The sequence below is a fragment of the Tachypleus tridentatus genome, chromosome 10, assembly GCF_004210375.1.
Source record: "Tachypleus tridentatus isolate NWPU-2018 chromosome 10, ASM421037v1, whole genome shotgun sequence".
Lineage (NCBI taxonomy): Eukaryota > Metazoa > Arthropoda > Merostomata > Xiphosura > Limulidae > Tachypleus > Tachypleus tridentatus.
Genome location: NC_134834.1, coordinates 160,830,281 through 160,848,894, shown reverse-complemented (window position 1 = coordinate 160,848,894; position 18,614 = coordinate 160,830,281). Strand labels below are relative to the sequence as shown.

At 29.9% G+C, this 18,614-nt stretch overlaps 1 protein-coding gene across 12 annotated transcripts in view; it reads right to left on the bottom strand.

The window, feature by feature from the left end:
- Window positions 1-3,967: 3,967 nt before the first annotated feature.
- Window positions 3,968-18,614, bottom strand: part of LOC143230780 (uncharacterized) — a 62,204-nt gene continuing 47,557 nt past the window's right edge. For 10 of the 12 annotated variants that reach the window (XM_076464906.1, XM_076464908.1, XM_076464914.1 and 7 more), the window contains 10 exons: window positions 17,925-18,275; window positions 16,895-17,522; window positions 15,319-15,545; window positions 14,322-14,437; window positions 11,943-12,041; window positions 11,081-11,197; window positions 9,888-10,124; window positions 7,457-7,608; window positions 6,712-6,891; window positions 3,968-6,047 (listed from right to left, as the gene is read on the bottom strand). In XM_076464906.1, coding sequence (XP_076321021.1) covers window positions 5,895-6,047; window positions 6,712-6,891; window positions 7,457-7,608; window positions 9,888-10,124; window positions 11,081-11,197; window positions 11,943-12,041; window positions 14,322-14,437; window positions 15,319-15,545; window positions 16,895-17,522; window positions 17,925-18,275 — 2,260 coding nt within the window. In that variant the 3' untranslated portion in view covers window positions 3,968-5,894. The remainder of the gene's footprint in view (window positions 6,048-6,711; window positions 6,892-7,456; window positions 7,609-9,887; window positions 10,125-11,080; window positions 11,198-11,942; window positions 12,042-14,321; window positions 14,438-15,318; window positions 15,546-16,894; window positions 17,523-17,924; window positions 18,276-18,614) is intronic. The other 2 variants (XM_076464907.1, XM_076464909.1) reach the window with 2 other exon arrangements.

Here is an 18,614-nt window from a genome sequence, read left to right as displayed (position 1 = left end):
CTTATTTTTTGCAGAAAATTAATCAACTTTTTTTTAACTACAAGTGATAAGTTATTTTTAGCCGCGGCATAACGGCTTTAAGATTGATGTATTTAACTAGGCCTAAGGTTTCACAGATTAATTTACTGTAATCCTGCCAAAAAGAATTTCAAGTGCCGCATCTGTTGAGAATTTTCTCTTGCTTCCTTTTTAGCTGAGCACGCTATTTCCTAGAAATAGCACAAAGCCACCCATTAACAGTAGAATTAATCCTCCTATAATTTTCGAGAAACGCTTGACAAATACTTACCCTTTTATAATTGTACTGTTTTAAGTAGCTAAGGATCTTATTTTTAATGGGGTATCTTTCCTCGGATAACCAACTATTCTTTACTCAATATCTCTCAAATATATCATTGTGGCAACGGTGAATATTCATGAAACCAATAACCAACGTTAGTAGTATTACTAACGAAGAAATTCTTAATTTATCTCGGGGAAAATAAAACCTTCAACGAATTGAAAACTAAACTATTAAGTCAGTCGTGACGAATAACCACAAAATATCTTATGCAGAGGCGTAGATCCTGTGGGGTATGGGTGGGATACACCCTCCCTTCATTTTAGGTAGGGGTATGTGGCATACAATCATCCCCCCTACAGTTTAGTCCGTTGAATTGTTTTATTGCATCACAGACCTACAAATTGTGTGTTTGTTCTTGTGATTCTCGTGTTCTTACCAATCGAATTACATAATTAGGCCTAGATGTAGGCTTTTTCAGTAGCCGAAATGTACATCTTTAATATAGGCGTGCTTCTAAGCTTTTCGATCTAAGCGATAGTTCGTAAGTATCAGTCAGTAAGCCTAAGTATACATGATAGGCTTGCAAGCACTATTATAGAATCTACCTACGTTTTGTACGTAGTGTAAGATAAAGTAACATTTTCATCACAAAAGATTGAACAGAGCTTGAAATTCGAAAATATTACTCCCAAGCGTAAACTCCTGTGATCTAGATCTGGCAGTCCATTTGTAGCTTGTAGCTGCATCAATCATATGTGTATATTGTGCGGTTTTCCTACGTCATTTGTTCTTACGCATGTCTAGCCGCTTTTATTGTCGAACGCCTTACTCTCCTTAGCTGCCGAATCCGCTGACCATAGTGTACGTTTAGTGCACAGTTAACGACAGGTTCGAGCCGCTCGGATCCAGACGCGCTCTACACCACCCCTTCCGCTCCCTTTAGTCTAAGCCTCAATTTTACAACAGGGCTCATTAGAACTGTGTTTGTGGCCCTCATTAATCCATGAAATTTCAGATTATCACCGCCCTCTAATAAAGTGCTGGTGCTTTATGGTAAAAGAACAATATATTTTCTTATCATAGATAGTAAAAATATTGTATTTTCTTGTACAATTAGAACACAAAAGGAGCGATTTCAACGGCCTGAAGCTTCTACTCGAATTGCATTGCTAGTTTTTGTTTAGGTGTTTTTATTTAATAGACGTGCTTATAGACATTATATCACAACGTGTTTGCCTTTTGATGAGCTTTAACAGGAATATGATATATTTGTGTTTAAGTATTTTTCGAGAAACTTGCAATTACTTGTGTTGTAACTAGCACACATTATTGTCTCAGCGATGCCCAGACGGTCAGTCGGCTCGGTAGTTACTGTGAGGTTCGCGCGTTCGACTTAAATACATTGTACAGTTCAGTCCTATTTCCATTCTGTTCTAACTTCGTTCGTTGTACGTTGGAGTTTTTCAATAAAGACTGTATTTTAGCCTGTTGAGTCATCTGGGAAACAGATTCCAATTATGACAAGCAAGTGTCTAAAACTTTCCGATATTAGATGGTTCTACAAGCCAGTAACTAGTACTACAAGTGACAATGTAGATGCAGATAATCCAACCACCTTAAGTAAAAGAAGAGAAACTTGTTATACAGAGGAAATACCATGTTCATCAGAGGACGATTCTGAAAATGCTTGTGCAACTATTGCACATCATGAACCACCAGATAGTTGTGAAACAAGTTTGTGCAGTAATGAAAAATCTGACACTCCACAGATGCAGTGTGGAAAACCATATCATCCAGATGCACAACTAATACCACAATAGAAAGCAAAATATCAAAACATCAACTTCCAGGGCAAGTGGTTTGATGAGTTCCCATGACTGCACTTCGACAATCAGACTCAAAAAGTCATATGCTTTCATTGTGCCAAGGCGGAAAATAGAGGTCTTTTTACAGGGAAATTGGAGAGGTCAGTGGAGTATACCTTCATATCCACCGATTTTTGCAACTGGATAAAGGCAAAACAGAAATTCAACGAACACCAGTCCTCCTCTCAGCACAGATTTGCTATACCTCAAGAAGGTTCACTTGATGTAACTTCAGTGACTGTCCAGCTACATGATGGAAAAAAGAAGCAGCAAAAGAAGTCTAGCCAAAATATTCAGAAGTTTACATTTCTTACTGCGTCAAGGTTTAGCATTACATGGACATACTGATACGGAGGGGAACTTCCTGCAGTTAATGAATCTCCTGGAAGAGGAAGATCCTGAGTTGACAGCCTACTTGTCAAAGAAAACCACATTTGCATCACCCCAGGCTCAGAATGAAATAATGGAGATGTTCAGCCATCAAATACTGAGGAACATAGCACATGAAGTGCAGCAAAGTAAAATCTTTGCATTAATGGTTGATGGTACTCAAGATGTTACAGGTGCTGAACAGGAAGCAATATGTGTATGATATGTAGATGAGAACCTTGACATCCATGAAACATTTCTTGTTTTGTACAGTGTTTCCAATAAACTGGTGAAACAATGTGAATGTGAACGCAGCTTTTCTGCATTAAGACGGTTGAAGACGTGGTTAAGTTAAACTATGTCTCAGTGCTGCCTCAACCATGTGGCAGTTTGTTACACTCACAAAGATGAGGTCAACAAGCTAAATACAGAAAAGCTTATGAAAGAATTCATAAACATATCATCACAAAGGAGGTTTGTGAACATGTAAACTAGAGGACTAAATGAATCTTACTTCAATGAAAAGTATGAATAATTGTGTGCTACATTGTATTGATGTGTAATTTTCAAGAGCTTGCAAAGACATTTTAATTATTTTTATCAAACAACATGAACAGTTTTTCAGTAGATATAAACTTATCAAGGGTAATTAATAATTTTATTGATGTTTGAAAGCATAATTCATGCAATGAAAGTTATTAGTAACCTTGTCAAGTATAATGGCCCTCTTTTATACTGTGCAGTGTGCAGGAATAAATTCATGTGGCAGTTAATTTGTGACACATTTGTCTTTATTCTACTGACATTTTGAAAACTGTTCACAACACCTCACTTATACAAACCTACATGGAAACCTTGAAGTATCATGGCAACAAGATCACTCTGTGACTGCATGTTTACAGCTTTCAGGTTCACGTAATCAGAGATTACAAATTTGCAAATTGAACAGTCAACAGAAGTGGTTGCAAAAATCATCTCCCCCATCGGGTGTAAAAAATCTACGCCCCTGCTTATGACCTTTAATACAAGAAAACAATGCAACTTATTATATTATAAAGCAATGCAATGTTTTCTTTTAGAATGCTACTAAAAATTACATGCTACAAAAATCAGATTATTAAATAAGAATACAAAAAATAAAACCTGGTATTTAATTTAACAACATATACTTATAGCTCAGATACTCTAATCTGACTGCATGCATTACCAAACTGAAACTTTAAAAACCTAACTCAAAGCTTTTGTTTACTTTGTAGTAGATAATTATTAAAATAGTATGTATTGGTAAAAGCATTTTTTCTGCAAGTTGAAATTATATATTATATTAAACACAGTACTTTTATTTTCATAAATATTAACAAAAAATACTGATGATTAACTTAAATTTTTCAAAAATCATATGTACGTTTTTTTCCATGCTTAAAACAAATCAGTTTATAACAATGGGCCACTTTCTGTGAACTTTCTTTCAAAGTACAGGAAAAATTCGCATTTATTGTTTATAGTATTTAGTACAAGTGCATATATAGATATAATTAGATTATCTGTATGGAGGTTATAATGTCACATTCTTTACTTTAATTCTTATATTTCCCAATACACTTCTCAAACTGAAACACTTCAATTACTGTATATAATCTCTCTCTTTTTTTCCTACAAAGTGAAGCCTTGTTTACATAGAGCAAAATTAACAAATATATCTCTCAGTTCTTCAGTACAACAACCACCTTGATGCATGACATTTTTTCTACACATCATCACTTCAACATGTATGAAAGTTTTTGAAACACGAAATCCATCGGTGAGTACTTATCATTATAAACTTGTTTTACTCTGATTCATGACTTAACACATTAACATTAGTAAAAATGTTATTTTATTATAAAACAGAAGTTTTTATCCATCTATTAACATTTAAAGGAAAATGCCTCAGCCAGAAAAAGAAAAAAAAACAACCTTAAATAATCATTTAATATTTTTCTCAAATGCTTGTTGTTGTTTTTTTGTGAAAGACTTGACTAAATTGCAGAATTTTACTTTTAATATAGAAAAAAATTTATGACATTATTAATCTTATAACATATTTGTATTTTTTAAGTTCACAAGGCATTACATAATCTTAGTTATTTAATTAGCATGTTTGGGAAGAAGTGATTTATAGAAGGAATAGCTTTTTGTTTGTTTGTTTAGAACTAAACTCAAAGTTACACAGTAGGCTAGCTGTGCTTTGCCCACCATGGGTATCAAAATCCAGTATTTAGCACTGTGAGTCCCCAGATATACCACTGTGCCACTGGGGGGAGGCAAGGGAATAGCTTCAAAACTATCAATATTATATCAAGTACATTAATTATCAAAGGCAATCAAAATCAAGACTATAAAACAATAATAAACAAGAAAATTTCAAAACTTGTTTTTAATTTAAAAACAAAACTTGTAGTACCTTCTAGATGTAATCCAAATGTCTTGATAGAGATTGCCTGTGGTAATAGCACCAAAAAGCATTGGGGATATCCAATCTGTCAGACAAAATCCAAAAAGGAAATAAGAAAACAGTCATGAGTCATGGAAAATTAATTAAGAGTACAGAGTTGAGAGACTGTTGGAATAAGCACTCATGACCTCTGGATTACAACTGGAAAGTGCAACAAATATTTTATAAAAAGAAAAAAGTTCTGAAATCTTGAACTTGTGGTCAAGTAATAGAAAAAAAGTAAAAAAATTACATTTTGAGAAGTTTATATTTCATTTATCTTTAAGAAATCTGAGCAAAATTAAGCTTGAAAAACTGTATTGACTCAATGAATTCCACAAATGATTCCTACGTAAAATTACAGATGTCTTACTTCAAGTCTTTCCATTCATTGGTTATATTGTGTAAAATCCAATAATTTTTAACATTGATAAGGGAAACTTAATTTATTCTATACCTGCCATAATTGACATGAACAATTAGGTGATAAAAAAAACTTGTAAAAAAACAAAACAAAGAAACATGCATGACACACATACACACCACTTTCATGTTTCTTTTTTGTTTTGTTTTTAATAAAAAAAATATTTTTAGCATAAATATCACACATAAACATTTAGCTTAAGTACTTAAAGCAACTTCTGTTCTATGGTGCTGAAGATAAACCTGACAATTAGCAAGTGACTTAGTAACTAGATTGTTATCAAGTTAGAAAATACATGGGCTACCAGATGTTTAATTTAAAACAGGTAATTATGAAGAAACCAAAACTGTTGCATAATTTTATCTTGTTCTCTAATGATTCAAAATGAAAAATTATTTAATAATAAAAATGGTGCTATGCAAGTTATTGTTTTGGTTGTTTATGAAAATGTCTGTAAAATGCACCTTCAGTATACTGGCATTAAGAAAAAACACTAAAATTGGACCAAACGTCTAATGAAGATGGAGAAGAGATATCAGATGCAATCAATGGAGGGTTCCAAATGTCAAAGGTTTGAAACAGGTTGAAGCTATCAGTTGATAGAGTTGAAGTAATTGATGGGGGCATTGGAACCTGGAAATAAATAAAATTTTCTGAAATGACATTAAGACTTTTATCATGTTGTAAGATAGGTGTGCATTACCAGGAACATGCTAACAGATTTTTATAATTAGAATAATGCATGATCTTTCCCATTCCATAATATTCTTTTAACATCATGACAAAAGAAAAAAAGTGTTATTAAGTTATTGACAAAATACATTTTTTAATCTAAGAAAAATATAATGCAACCAGGCATTTAACTTTTCATAATACAGTTATATAATGCATCAGAACGTGATTTCGTATCCTCTTCAATAGATACAGTTTAACTAAAACTAAAATTATTACATTTCACTTACAAACACCTTTCTCATTTTTTGGTTTGAAAATTCTGAAAACTTAATATCAAGTCAATTAATCCAATAATACTTTTTTTTTTACATAAATGAGTTTGGATTCTGATAGAACACAGTGAATAACTGAAGAATGGACATATGAACTATTATCACATATAACTAGGCAAATATAAAGTAAAGTAGTAAACGTAGGTCTTCCCCATTCATACATATATGAAGAATTATGGTTGAAATTTAGGGAATTTTTGGATAACAAATATTTAAGTTGTTAAGAAAGTTCAGTGATTACGTTTTACCAAAGTCATAAAATCTCTTGAGCTAACATACAATGATTTTACCTCAACAAACCCAGACTCTTCAAATACTTCCTGATCTCTTTCAGTGGTATTCAAATTAGCATTATCCAAATTCAATAATGGTTCAGCAAATGTGGAACTGTTTGCTGTTGGCCAGATACTAGATAAAGAATTCCTACTGCTATCTACAACAGAACTCCAAAAGTGACTAGAAGCTTTGGGCTATGGCAGCCATGATAAAAAAAAATATTAACAACACAATTTAATACAACCAAGAAAAAGGGTCAAAAGAATGGTAAAGACAAGTCAAAGATGTTTTACAAATTTTTTATCTTTAGTCAATCAACACAGATTACAAAAATATATGTAAGAAACATATATTCAGAGAAGAAAAAACGCTAAAATAAAATATATACAATTCAATAATTGTAACATTATTAAAAACAAAATATAATTTTGCTAGCCAATTTGGTATAGCAAGTATTTTTAGCTATTTTTTGATAATTAGTTAAAAATTTGAATTATTAAAAATATTTGTACATAGTTTAGTCCTTTTAACAGTACATTCTTAGATAATTATATTACAGTAGAAATGTTTTTAAACAATATTTTATGTTACATGTTCTAAGATAGTTTCAATTTGTGAATATCCATAAAATACTTTCTCAGTGAGTAATGCTCATTACAAATTGCCTTTCCAGTTTACAGAAATATTTGGTCTATATTCTTTGGGTAGGATTTAAGCACTAGGTAATAAATGAAATTCTTTACAAGCTGTTAAACTTACATATTCATTTGTCTGTAATGTGGAAGAATCAGTTTCTTCATCACTGGTTACTACTGACTGCCACATATCTAGCACAGGAGCCAAGGCTGGGTCCCAGAGACCTTTACTGATTGGGCTAACACACATTGCCCAGTCTGCTTTATCTGACAATGCTGTTAAAAAAGTTATAAACATACTAACTTTATAAGATAAATTATGGCTTGTATCACAGTTGTTTCTAAAGTGCCAATATGTACAGAATTTTGACAAATTTTAAAATTGTTACAAAATTGTAAAACTTCAAAGTGAATTTCAAAGAATATATGTCTTTATACAAATTTTAACCAAATCTGGTTATAATTTTTCAGATTTTTTTTTGTATCTTAAAGTTTTCAGAGAACCATGTGTGATTCAACTTTATACTGCAAAATGTCACAAATGTAGAAGTGCCCACACATAACATGTTTGAATGGATCTTTAAACATTAAATTCAGTAGTACATAAAAAAACCAGGAGCTGTAAAACATAAAAAATATTAGCAAGATATAATTTAACTGGTTGGCCTAAAAGCTCATGCATTTTGACGATAGAAATCATGTCATGACACAAGGTATCAACTAAAACCCAGTGCAGCATATTATATTTACAAGGTCAATCTCTTCACACTAACTGCTACATGAGAAGAACTCACCTACAATACTCTGTTCCTACATGATGCCTTAATGTTTAGTAAATAATTTAAGTTTGTATAATAAAGCATCTTACAAAAATAATAATACAAAATGTACAAGTTAACAACTACAACCAATCTATTATGATAACATGAGATGGTTAAATAGTTTTATTGACCAATATTACTAGGCAATCATTTAAAAAAAAAAGAAGATATAAAGATGCACACACATATGTGCTAAAGGTATGGAAATACAATGATATAATGTCAATATTCTATCAGGAAGATACGATTTGATTCTAACAATACATCATCTGATATGGTACAACTTGTATATCTTCACAAAACTTGGTAAACTTCTAGTAAACATTATAAGTTTTGTTTTTTCTGTGTAAAATACAGAATTTCTAATAAAGTATTTTTTGCTTAAAATTAATGATTTAATAATGGAAGATGAGTATTAAGCACTACATGTTGTCATTTATCAGAAATATTACATACAAATAACTAATTAACAATAACAAAACAAAAAATAAGTATCTTTGTTACTTCTCTGACCAGCTGCTATTTAAGTTGATGAAACCTGAAAGTTTTCAAAAGCACTGTAAAGAGTGAAGTACTTCAATAAAACAATGTTAGTAATACAGATAATAAATTTCAGACAAAACTGTTAAACGTTGTAACAAACCATTGATAAAACTTCTATATCTAGATGTGTACTGTATGGTAGCAAATATCTAGATACATATTTTGTCTATTACTATGATGAGACACACACTTTAATCACTTCTGATAAATTTTCCAAGAAAACAAACATTAATACACAAAACATATAAAAGTAAGATTCACTTGTTAGCAAGGTTTTGAAAGTCTTTAGGTGTGTTCCTCCACCCACTAACCTTTTCCCCACAATTCACTAAATATTTGTACAATAATTTCCTAATAATGCTAAAAATAATTACAACAATAATATTAAACAAGTTAACACAATTGCTAAAAAAATAGTATTTTAAAACACTGCTAGCTCTGGGTGTTTGAAAGAATTTACTATGCTTTTAACACACAAAAAATAACGAGGAAGAGACTGTTTGATCGAAAGCAAACAATTTAATTCATAGTGTTATTAGGACTATTTCCAAGTCCTAACAGCTCTTCAAAACTTCTGTCTCAATAAGTGTCAATGCTGTTGGTTAAAACTGTTTCTCAGTTGCTATAATTCTGTACATTATATTGTATTTCACTGTTGTTTTAACAACATGTAACATATTTGGAAATTCTCTGTTGAGATGTATTTACTATACTACTTTTAAAATTCTTCTTATAATGTACCAGGTAGCCAGCCATGTGATGGTTAAAAGATTTCTCAATAAATATTGAACAGGGAGATAAAACCTAGTTGATTGATTTTAAAATAAAACCAAAAACTTTACAACATAAAAAGTTATTGTACATTTTATATTATAAGGTTTATTTTCAATACATCTAAAATGTTTTAATTGTTTTTCTGTTCGTCTTTAACTTTCCCATGTCTGAAGCATAAAGTAATTACCTCACTGTTGCTATGCCAATTCAAGGGGAAAAGTGTAAACTAGATATTAAAAATGAACTACAGTTTTATGTAATACATCTAAAGACCAAAGAAGAAGTGATATATCTCTTAACTTTTCTTTTAACAATGTTTTGAGTAGTTTTAAGTTGCAGTACAACAACTAGATATAATACAGATATTAAACACAGTACAATTTTTTTAAAACGATTGTTTTAGTAACTTTATATTACCATCTAAATAAGCTTCTGAAGTACTTGTACCATATTCTAGCTTGCCTTCAATGTGTGAGAGTTGCAGGAAAGATCCAGTGATAAGCTTTTCTTGTGAAAGATGTTGTTCTCTGAGTGATGAACTCATTCTATCAAAATCACTCCACTGATTGTTTGGACTGCTGCTACTGCTACTACAGTTTACAAAGGATTCACTACTGGAATTTGAAATTACTGATGATTTCTGTCCAATTGACCCTTAAAAATTATGAAATAGTCAATGTAAAACCTTTTTGAAGTAATTCACAACATAACCTACAATACCCTCATAACCAATATTTTCCCTTTTAGAGTTACACATTTTGTTATATCCTATGCTTTTGTGCATTTAAAAAAATATTTTTAAACTTACCATATTTAAACAAGATGAATTACTTTGTTTCACTTCAATGAACGATTGCTCTTATATTACAACTTAGTAAGAAAAGGCACAAAAATTCCATAAATAATTTATTTTTATTATTCAGATTGAGACTTAAAATATTACTTATCATATTAATCCTGAAAAAAATTAAACATTGTGGGTGAAATAATGTTGAGAACTGAAAAGTTGACTGTGAATGAAACAATGAAAAAAATATCTACACAACAAACAAACAAACTTGCTTATCATTTTTTAAATATGTAAAAATAATATGTATGGTAATCTTCATATCAGTATTAGATCAAAATCTACAGTGAAGTATTGAGGTTTTACATTATGATTGATTAAAATGGTGTGAGCTGGTTCTATATGAAATGTCATCCATCATAGGGAAAATCATTCTTGCATTTAGGAAAGGGGCTGGAAAAAATATATAGAATATATATATATATATTGTGACCTTAAAATTGAATTTTATTTTAAGTTAACCATTAAGTACAACAAGTATTCTGTATAAACACTTATCATATAAGCTAGGTAACAGTATTCTTTCTCCCACAAAGCTCATTTTTATTAAAATATTTTGAAGAATTGCTCATAACAATTTCAGTCACAATAGCTGGAAGCCATTTTTTTTAATGATAACTAAGTTTTATCTGGAAATTTACAACAGTCATGGTTACTTCAATCAAGGAAATGAATACATTACAATTTGTTAACAAGTAAGTCTGACATATTGTAACTGAGATCTTTGAATATGGCAATTAAATATATAGTAAACTGTTCTCACCCGAGATACATGATGAAACTTTTCCAAAATTTCCAGTAGATGCAACTTTATATTTTGTTTTATTAGATCCTAAATCTCCACTAACTACTGCAGAATAAGTCAAAGGTTGGTAAGAGCCTGCAAGGTTAAACTGATTGAAAAACTGTTGCAACTATTATGAATAAATGTTTTTTCTTAAACAAGAATTTAAAAAAAAAACTTCTGTAAAATAAACAAAAAATAATGCTTCTCTAAAGGAAAAATAGTATAGAAAATAATTTCCTTCACACAAACAAAAAAGGTAGAAAATTATTGCTTTATAATTTGTTTATTCAAATGATGGTTCTAGAGCCACATCAAGTCAACAAGTCAATTTTGACAGACCTACCAACTGTGGGAATGATGTTACAAAAAGAGATTACTTTCATTGTTTGACATGGAGGTTAAGTTACTTAATGATTTTTACTTATTACCGTATTATCTGGGAGCTAATACCAATAAATCTGAAGAAAGCCATGACAGGCCTTTTTGATAACTAGTGCCTGACACATAATTAGACAACCCTGCTTTATAAGTTCAAATTATGATGAACAAACACAGTATTAAAACTGTCACTCACAGTTTAATATTCTTGAAAGTCAGTCAAAATGTTGTCATAATTCTATTATTCTTACTGAAATAGTTTTTTTCACAAATAAATACATAAAGTATTTCAAAGGATAATTAGATGAATCCTTGAAACTAGAACAATCTCAATGCACCTTTGCTAAAAACAACCTGTTGATTGCTATGTTAACTTATATTTTGTCTAAAATGGACAAATCACTAATATTATTGAAGATTAATCTTATAATAGCTGTAATATTGAAGATGCTAATATTACCATGTTTAGATGAGGCTTGTGAATTATTCCACACAGGAGGTGATGATTCATTACCATGGTTCTTACTACACGTGTCAGTAAAAGTTGCAACTGAGTGATCTATAAAAATATGTACTTTACATTGAGCACCTTATTACAGAATAATCATCTAACAGACATACAGAGGATTAAGCATGTTATATTAAAACAATTTTGGAGCCTCACCACATTGTTACATCTACTCATGCTTTACTTAACCACCGTGGTTCCTGACAATAGCCCTTCAACATAGTTTCTATTACAAAAGACACAATCATAAAGGTTGTCAGGTTCAAAGTTCACCACACTTCACTACAAGATTTCCATATTTCATCTAGTGTATGATGATGCTGGTTTCCCAATGATTGTTCTTCAGTCTAATAGCATAGATTTCCATATATGTCTGGATGAAGACTTGACTATTTTTGTACGAATAGCACAAATATGCAGTTCTCTATCCAGATGTTTGAAGTAGGCAATGATTGATCAGAAGGAAGCCTTACCTTAGTGAACCCATACCTTGTTAGCATAATTTTCTAGATGAAGATGTTTCATTTACTATTATGTTGAGTACCGTTTCCTGTGGCAGATGAATAGCTTTTTCCATTGACCTTTGTATTTGTGGATTTTCACTTTACAATATACCTCACCTAGCTTACCATAGCTGGGGGTATGACTTATTGTAGGTCTTTTTATGGATGGTCATGGTGCCAAAAATTATTCCACATTTTGTTTTCTAATACCATTAAGTACAGGGAACATAACTCTTGGAATATTTAAACCTTTAACTTAAATACATCTTTATGATCTATGTGTATGAACATATTGCACTGAAAAGGACTGTTAGATACCAATTCCCAAAAGCATCATATTAGTTACAAAACATGAAACAATGTCAAAATGAAGTTCTTGAAAAATGTCATTTCACCAAGACTTTATATCAGCTTTATCATAATACTGAACTGTATGTTTCATATTTAATATAACAAGAGTCATCCTTGTACTTTGTTTTAAATCAAAATGTACAATACATCAAAAATGGTTATGAATAATTGGGAATTTTGGCAACTAATGTATGCAAAAAAGAGAAAGAATTTATTATTGTGTATTTTAAGATTGAACAGGTCATGAAGTAAGTTGAAATGATTATTTAGTAGTATTTAGGTAAAATAAGTTTCAAAATAGTTATATAAGTTACAATAACTTACATAACAACATGATGGAACAATTGCATAATGTTGTTTCAAGTAGCCTGCTACATTTAATATTACAGAATATTATATTTTTAGAATCAACCAGCTTTCTATTGCACTAATTACTTTAATGAAAGAAAGAAAATGAGCTTACTTATGTCATCCAATATTTCAAAATGTACACAGTTCATGTAAAATTATTACTATGTTTTACTAACTTTCAGAATTTCATGTACAAGTTTATGAATTTGTCAGACTGTTTAAATTAATGATGTAAAACCAGCATTTCTTAGAATCATTAAATATTTTCCATAATAATTTACAATGTAAATGTATATGTGAAATCATATTTTGAAATAATTTTTAAGTGTTTGATTAAAAATACTATTAAATAATATTCTTTGGATACTAAATTCCATAAAGAAGTTGACTGAAATAAAAATATGAAATATTAAAACACAACAACTAGATTTTAATTATAAATCTGAATACATAATTTTGATTGGTTTGTTGCCCTGTAAACATAATGCAAACATCAGACAAAGCTCTAGGAACCTCATCTACTATCACATTTTTTTTCCTTATACAGAAAACTGCACAATAAAATTGTGAACACTACTTCTATATTCTATTGTTTGTACAGTTCAACTGCTTAACCCACAGACTTTAGAAAGACAAGGATGGAAATAACAAAAACAGATCAGGTTCTCAGCAGCTAGGAAAGGTTCATTGAACTTTTAACCTTAGATTTGAACTCTGTTAAAGCTCTAAAACCAAATTAAAGTTATAATAAAAGTAAAATCTCACAACAGCTCAAAACAAAGTATTTTAATTCACTGTAATATTTTTTACTTCTTTTCTCTGTCTCTCACCAGTCCAATATAACTACCACAGTTACATTTACCCTTATTGTTTTACATTGCAACTGTTATGTTGCATACATCATTAAAATATATTAATGTAGATCTTCCATGATTTGATACTTTCCTTATGATGCAATTGGTTACAGCTTTGTGAAGCACAGTCATATGTTCTGTAGTCTACTATCATTCAAACTTTCAGCTAGCCCTAGCAGACCCTAACTGCCAACTTTGTGCAAAAGCCATGCATACTGCATATAACAAGCAAAAGTAGTTGTCAGTGCTCATGATGTATTGCAAAAACTTACTTGTTGGTTTTATGTTGCAAGGAATCTTGTTTGTTTTCATTTCTGACTGCCATTTTTTCTGTTTATTGCCTTTAGAAGTCACAGCATGTTTAGGTTTGTATCGTAGCTCCAAAGTGCTGAGAAAGAAAAAAAATAAAACTATAAAAACAGAGTTGACTAAAACACCTAGAACCAAACCAGATTCTTGATAATGTTGTAATGAGATAATTCTTAAAACATTTCTTTTTCAAACCCACAGTTACAAAAGTTGCAAGGAAATTCAAACGTTTCAAATGTTTAACCAACAGAATTTCCACATAAAATGTTTAAAAGGTATGCAGTTCAGTTTTCTACATTGATTTAATATAAACATTTTTAATTATAAATAAAGAAGCAAATATTAGTTCACATTGTTAGACTCACTTGCCTTGTTTATTATCATGCTTTCCAAACACCAAGTTCTACATTTTTGCATACATGATGAAAAAAAAACACTTATAGCAAAAATATTGTTTAAAATATGAAAAACTCAAATGCACCACAAAAAAGATACAAGAAAAGTTGCCATCCTACTGTCTTATTATTAAGATCTGAGAATTTTAATTACTGAATATGACTGTGGGTAGCATATTGGTACAACTCTTAAATATTACCATAAAACCACAAGTAAAACCTCTGCTAGATCACTTTATATATATGGGCAGTCAAGTAGAATGAACAGTTACTGGGCTAAAGTTAAAGGTGTAGTTATTTTCATAGATAACACAAATGTCTTCTAGTTGATTTGGATTAAAAAATTAAAAATAATTAAAGTAAAAAAACAAAAGCACGTGTTATTTCATGTTATATTTTTATGCAAGAAAAACCTGAGTAGGTAAAAGTTAAATTATGCATATTGACTTAAAATTGCTCATAATGTAATAAGAAATATGTTGCTTTTAATATCAATTTTCAACCAATAGCAACAGCAAATATAATATATTGAAAACACTGTGCAGTTACTAAATTCATGACTCACCTTGAATCCAATACATCCTTTTCAAAAACTTTACTGGAGGCTTTAATATTCTTGCATTTTGTATTTTTAGTACTGATCTGAAAATTATTTTTATCTTTAACACAACCAAATATTTCAGGCGTATATCCTAAATTAGCCTTTCTTGATGGTTTATCTTTTGTTTTCCTTTTATTCCCAGACATTTTTTCTTGCCTGGTAACCACAGAAATATCCAGAAGACAGTTATCCTAAGAAAAATTAAAATCAAATTCAATTAATTCTATAAATTATTTCTGGCTAGATTTTAATCTTTATTTCTTAAATTCTTTGTAGGGGTTTACAGAGGTTGTCATGATAATTATAACAAAACAATAGTTAATTTCAACAACACAGACATATACACGGAACCAATAAAAAAAATAAATGTCAGGACAAAACAAAACTCTTAAACTAATTCTTTCAATAGACAAGTATATAAATTATTTAACACTTCGAAAATTTTATCTCAAAGGGGAAAAGCAGTTTTGTTGCATACTGTTTTACTTTTGAGTTTAATGATACATTAAAAGTTTCAGAATTTAAAGTAACTAGCTAGAAGAAAATAAAAGATTTGTTACTTTGCAGTTACTCTGGATACTGTGGTCTATGTATCAAGTATAAAAATAACATTCATTTTTCTTTTGTAAAATGAATTTAAAATAAGACATTGTAATATGAGAACAAAATTTGTATTTTTTAATGAGTTACTATTTTTAAGTACTTAAGTGTTTTTTTCTTTCCTGTTAGTAATGGGACTCAAAGTGATCTAACACAAATTATGACATCTGATAATTTTCTGTAAACCCTGCAATCCAGAGAAAATTACATTTCTATTATATACACACACACAAATAACTTTTAGTTAATTGATTAAAGGGTTACCATTATAATAATCAAAATGATTTTTAGTGTGGTAATATTAATTAGACTAATTTTATTTATTTCAAGTATTTATTTCAAATACTTAATATCTTAGTTTTCATACTGTAAAAAGCAACTACCCCACATTTTTTTTAATATAAGCTATATTTCATTTCTTTTCAAAATGTTACTACAAATAAAGCTATTTAACATACAATTAACATACTATTTAACATACAATGCACCCAATGCTTCTTAGTTTCTACAGGTATTATTAGCATTTTAAATGTTACAACCTTTCCTAAAACTTGATGATAAACTAAACAAAAACAGTAAAAGTTCTTAATGAGTAAGAATTTTTTACTGATAAGATTTCTAATCATACTGGAAATACAAGGTATTTTGAAATGTATTTTTGACTTATCTACACCTTCATATGTTAAGGAAAAAATTTTTAACATTAAGTAGCTATTGCAATATCACAATTAGTTTTTTAAGAATAGAATGCTTTTTTATTTTACTATTGTAGATTTTTCTAAATCTAACAGGGCCAGGAAATCTTGGAAATATACTTAAAAACACATAAATAATACTGAAGTTAACAAATGCATTTTGATTCTACTTTATCAAACTAGTCATGCTCAAAGCTAATACACTTTCTTTAGACATGTCAACAGAACATCAGCCCAATTCTCACCTTTTCACTAATCTCTAACTTTGTAGATGTTGAGGACAATTCATTTTCCACACACAAGATGTTTGTTTTATTTTTTAATTTTGAGTTTGACTTTTCATGACTATTCTTCATACAACTATTCTGTCTTAATATACTGTTGCTGTGAACATTTACAAATTTACAATTTAACTTGTTCTCATAATATCTAAAATCACTGTCTATCTGGGTCTTCTGGGTACTTCTTTCTAGATTGATTCCTTTGGTAGTTTGAGTTGTGCCAACTTTCTCTTCAGGTTTACATGATGAATAATGTTTAATCAGATTATCTGAACATCTCACTTGAATCCTTGTCTTTTTATTAGTTTTCAATACCCCACCGTTCTCTTTAAAGGTTTCTTCCATTCTTTGCTTATGTTGAGGTGATCTTTGTTTGAAATGATTTCCCTCATTCTCATACTTAACTGCAGATGTAACTTTACATAACTCTCTTTCTGTAGAAAAATTGCATTTTCTATTTCTTTTTGGATATGAATGATGTAATGTGCAATTAGACCATGTTTCTAATCTACTATTATTCTTAAATGAATTTTCATATCTTCCATTTCCTTCTAAAATGAAGTGGGATGGTGAGTCAATGACCTCTGTTTTGCTGATAAAGAAGTAAGAAACTGTATATTAAAATACTAAAGTATTTATTTCTCAAGCTAGGTAGCAAAGTATAAAATCAATACCATAAAATATATTGGTATAAATAATGTTTATCAAGCATAATTACCAAGTTAATATTTGCACAAATAAAATATATTTAATTAAGTATTATATAAGGAACTATCCAAGAAATCAATTTACATGAATTTTGATCCAAAAATAAAAATATTTATTATGTACAAAACACATGAAAAAAAAAGAATACTTTTTAAACTTTGCATCATGAAGCAGTCAATAATGGATCGAAAATTACTGCAAGATAAAATCTAATCAGAATTGAAGTATAGAACAATTAAACTATTAAAATATATAAACTAAAATTAATATCAATACATCAACTTACTTTGGTTTATAACCTAATGCACTGCCCACATGGTTCAAAAAAAAAGTTATAGCAAATTTTTTTGAGTTGCTGTCTTTTTCAATTGCCAATGCAGTGATGATAACTGAAAAGGCTTTCATCAGATTTTCTCCTTCAAAATAAGCAATAGCCATCAGGACAGTTAATACCAGCCATGTAACAGACAAAAAAAGATAGTAAAGAAGTAACTCCCATGTTGGCCTCGGCAAGGAATGACCACTATGAGGTAAGGTGGCACCAAGTGTATACTGTAACACTAATCCTCCAATGCCAAGGCTGGTATGAATATTAAGTGTTCTTACCACTTGGGACAAGGAAAAGTCTGATATAAAACTACAAAGAAACAAATTACTCAGAATGATCTGTTTAATTAAGCAACAAATCAGTTTCTTATAGTATCTGTCAGAAATTAATAATTTAATAAGTCTTTTTAGTTAAACTTGTTTAGATACAATATTTAAAGTCTAAGCTGTTACTCTATCATTTCAAACATATAATATTGAAAATACATATTTTCTTTAACCAATAAAAGATATGTTTAAAACATTTACATGTTATGGAATGTAACATGAAATGTGCTTTAATGAAAGTTGTGTAACTACAGACACAATTAAACTTAAAATACAAAAGTGCAGAAACATTTTGGATCTAATTTCCCATCGATTTTGAAAA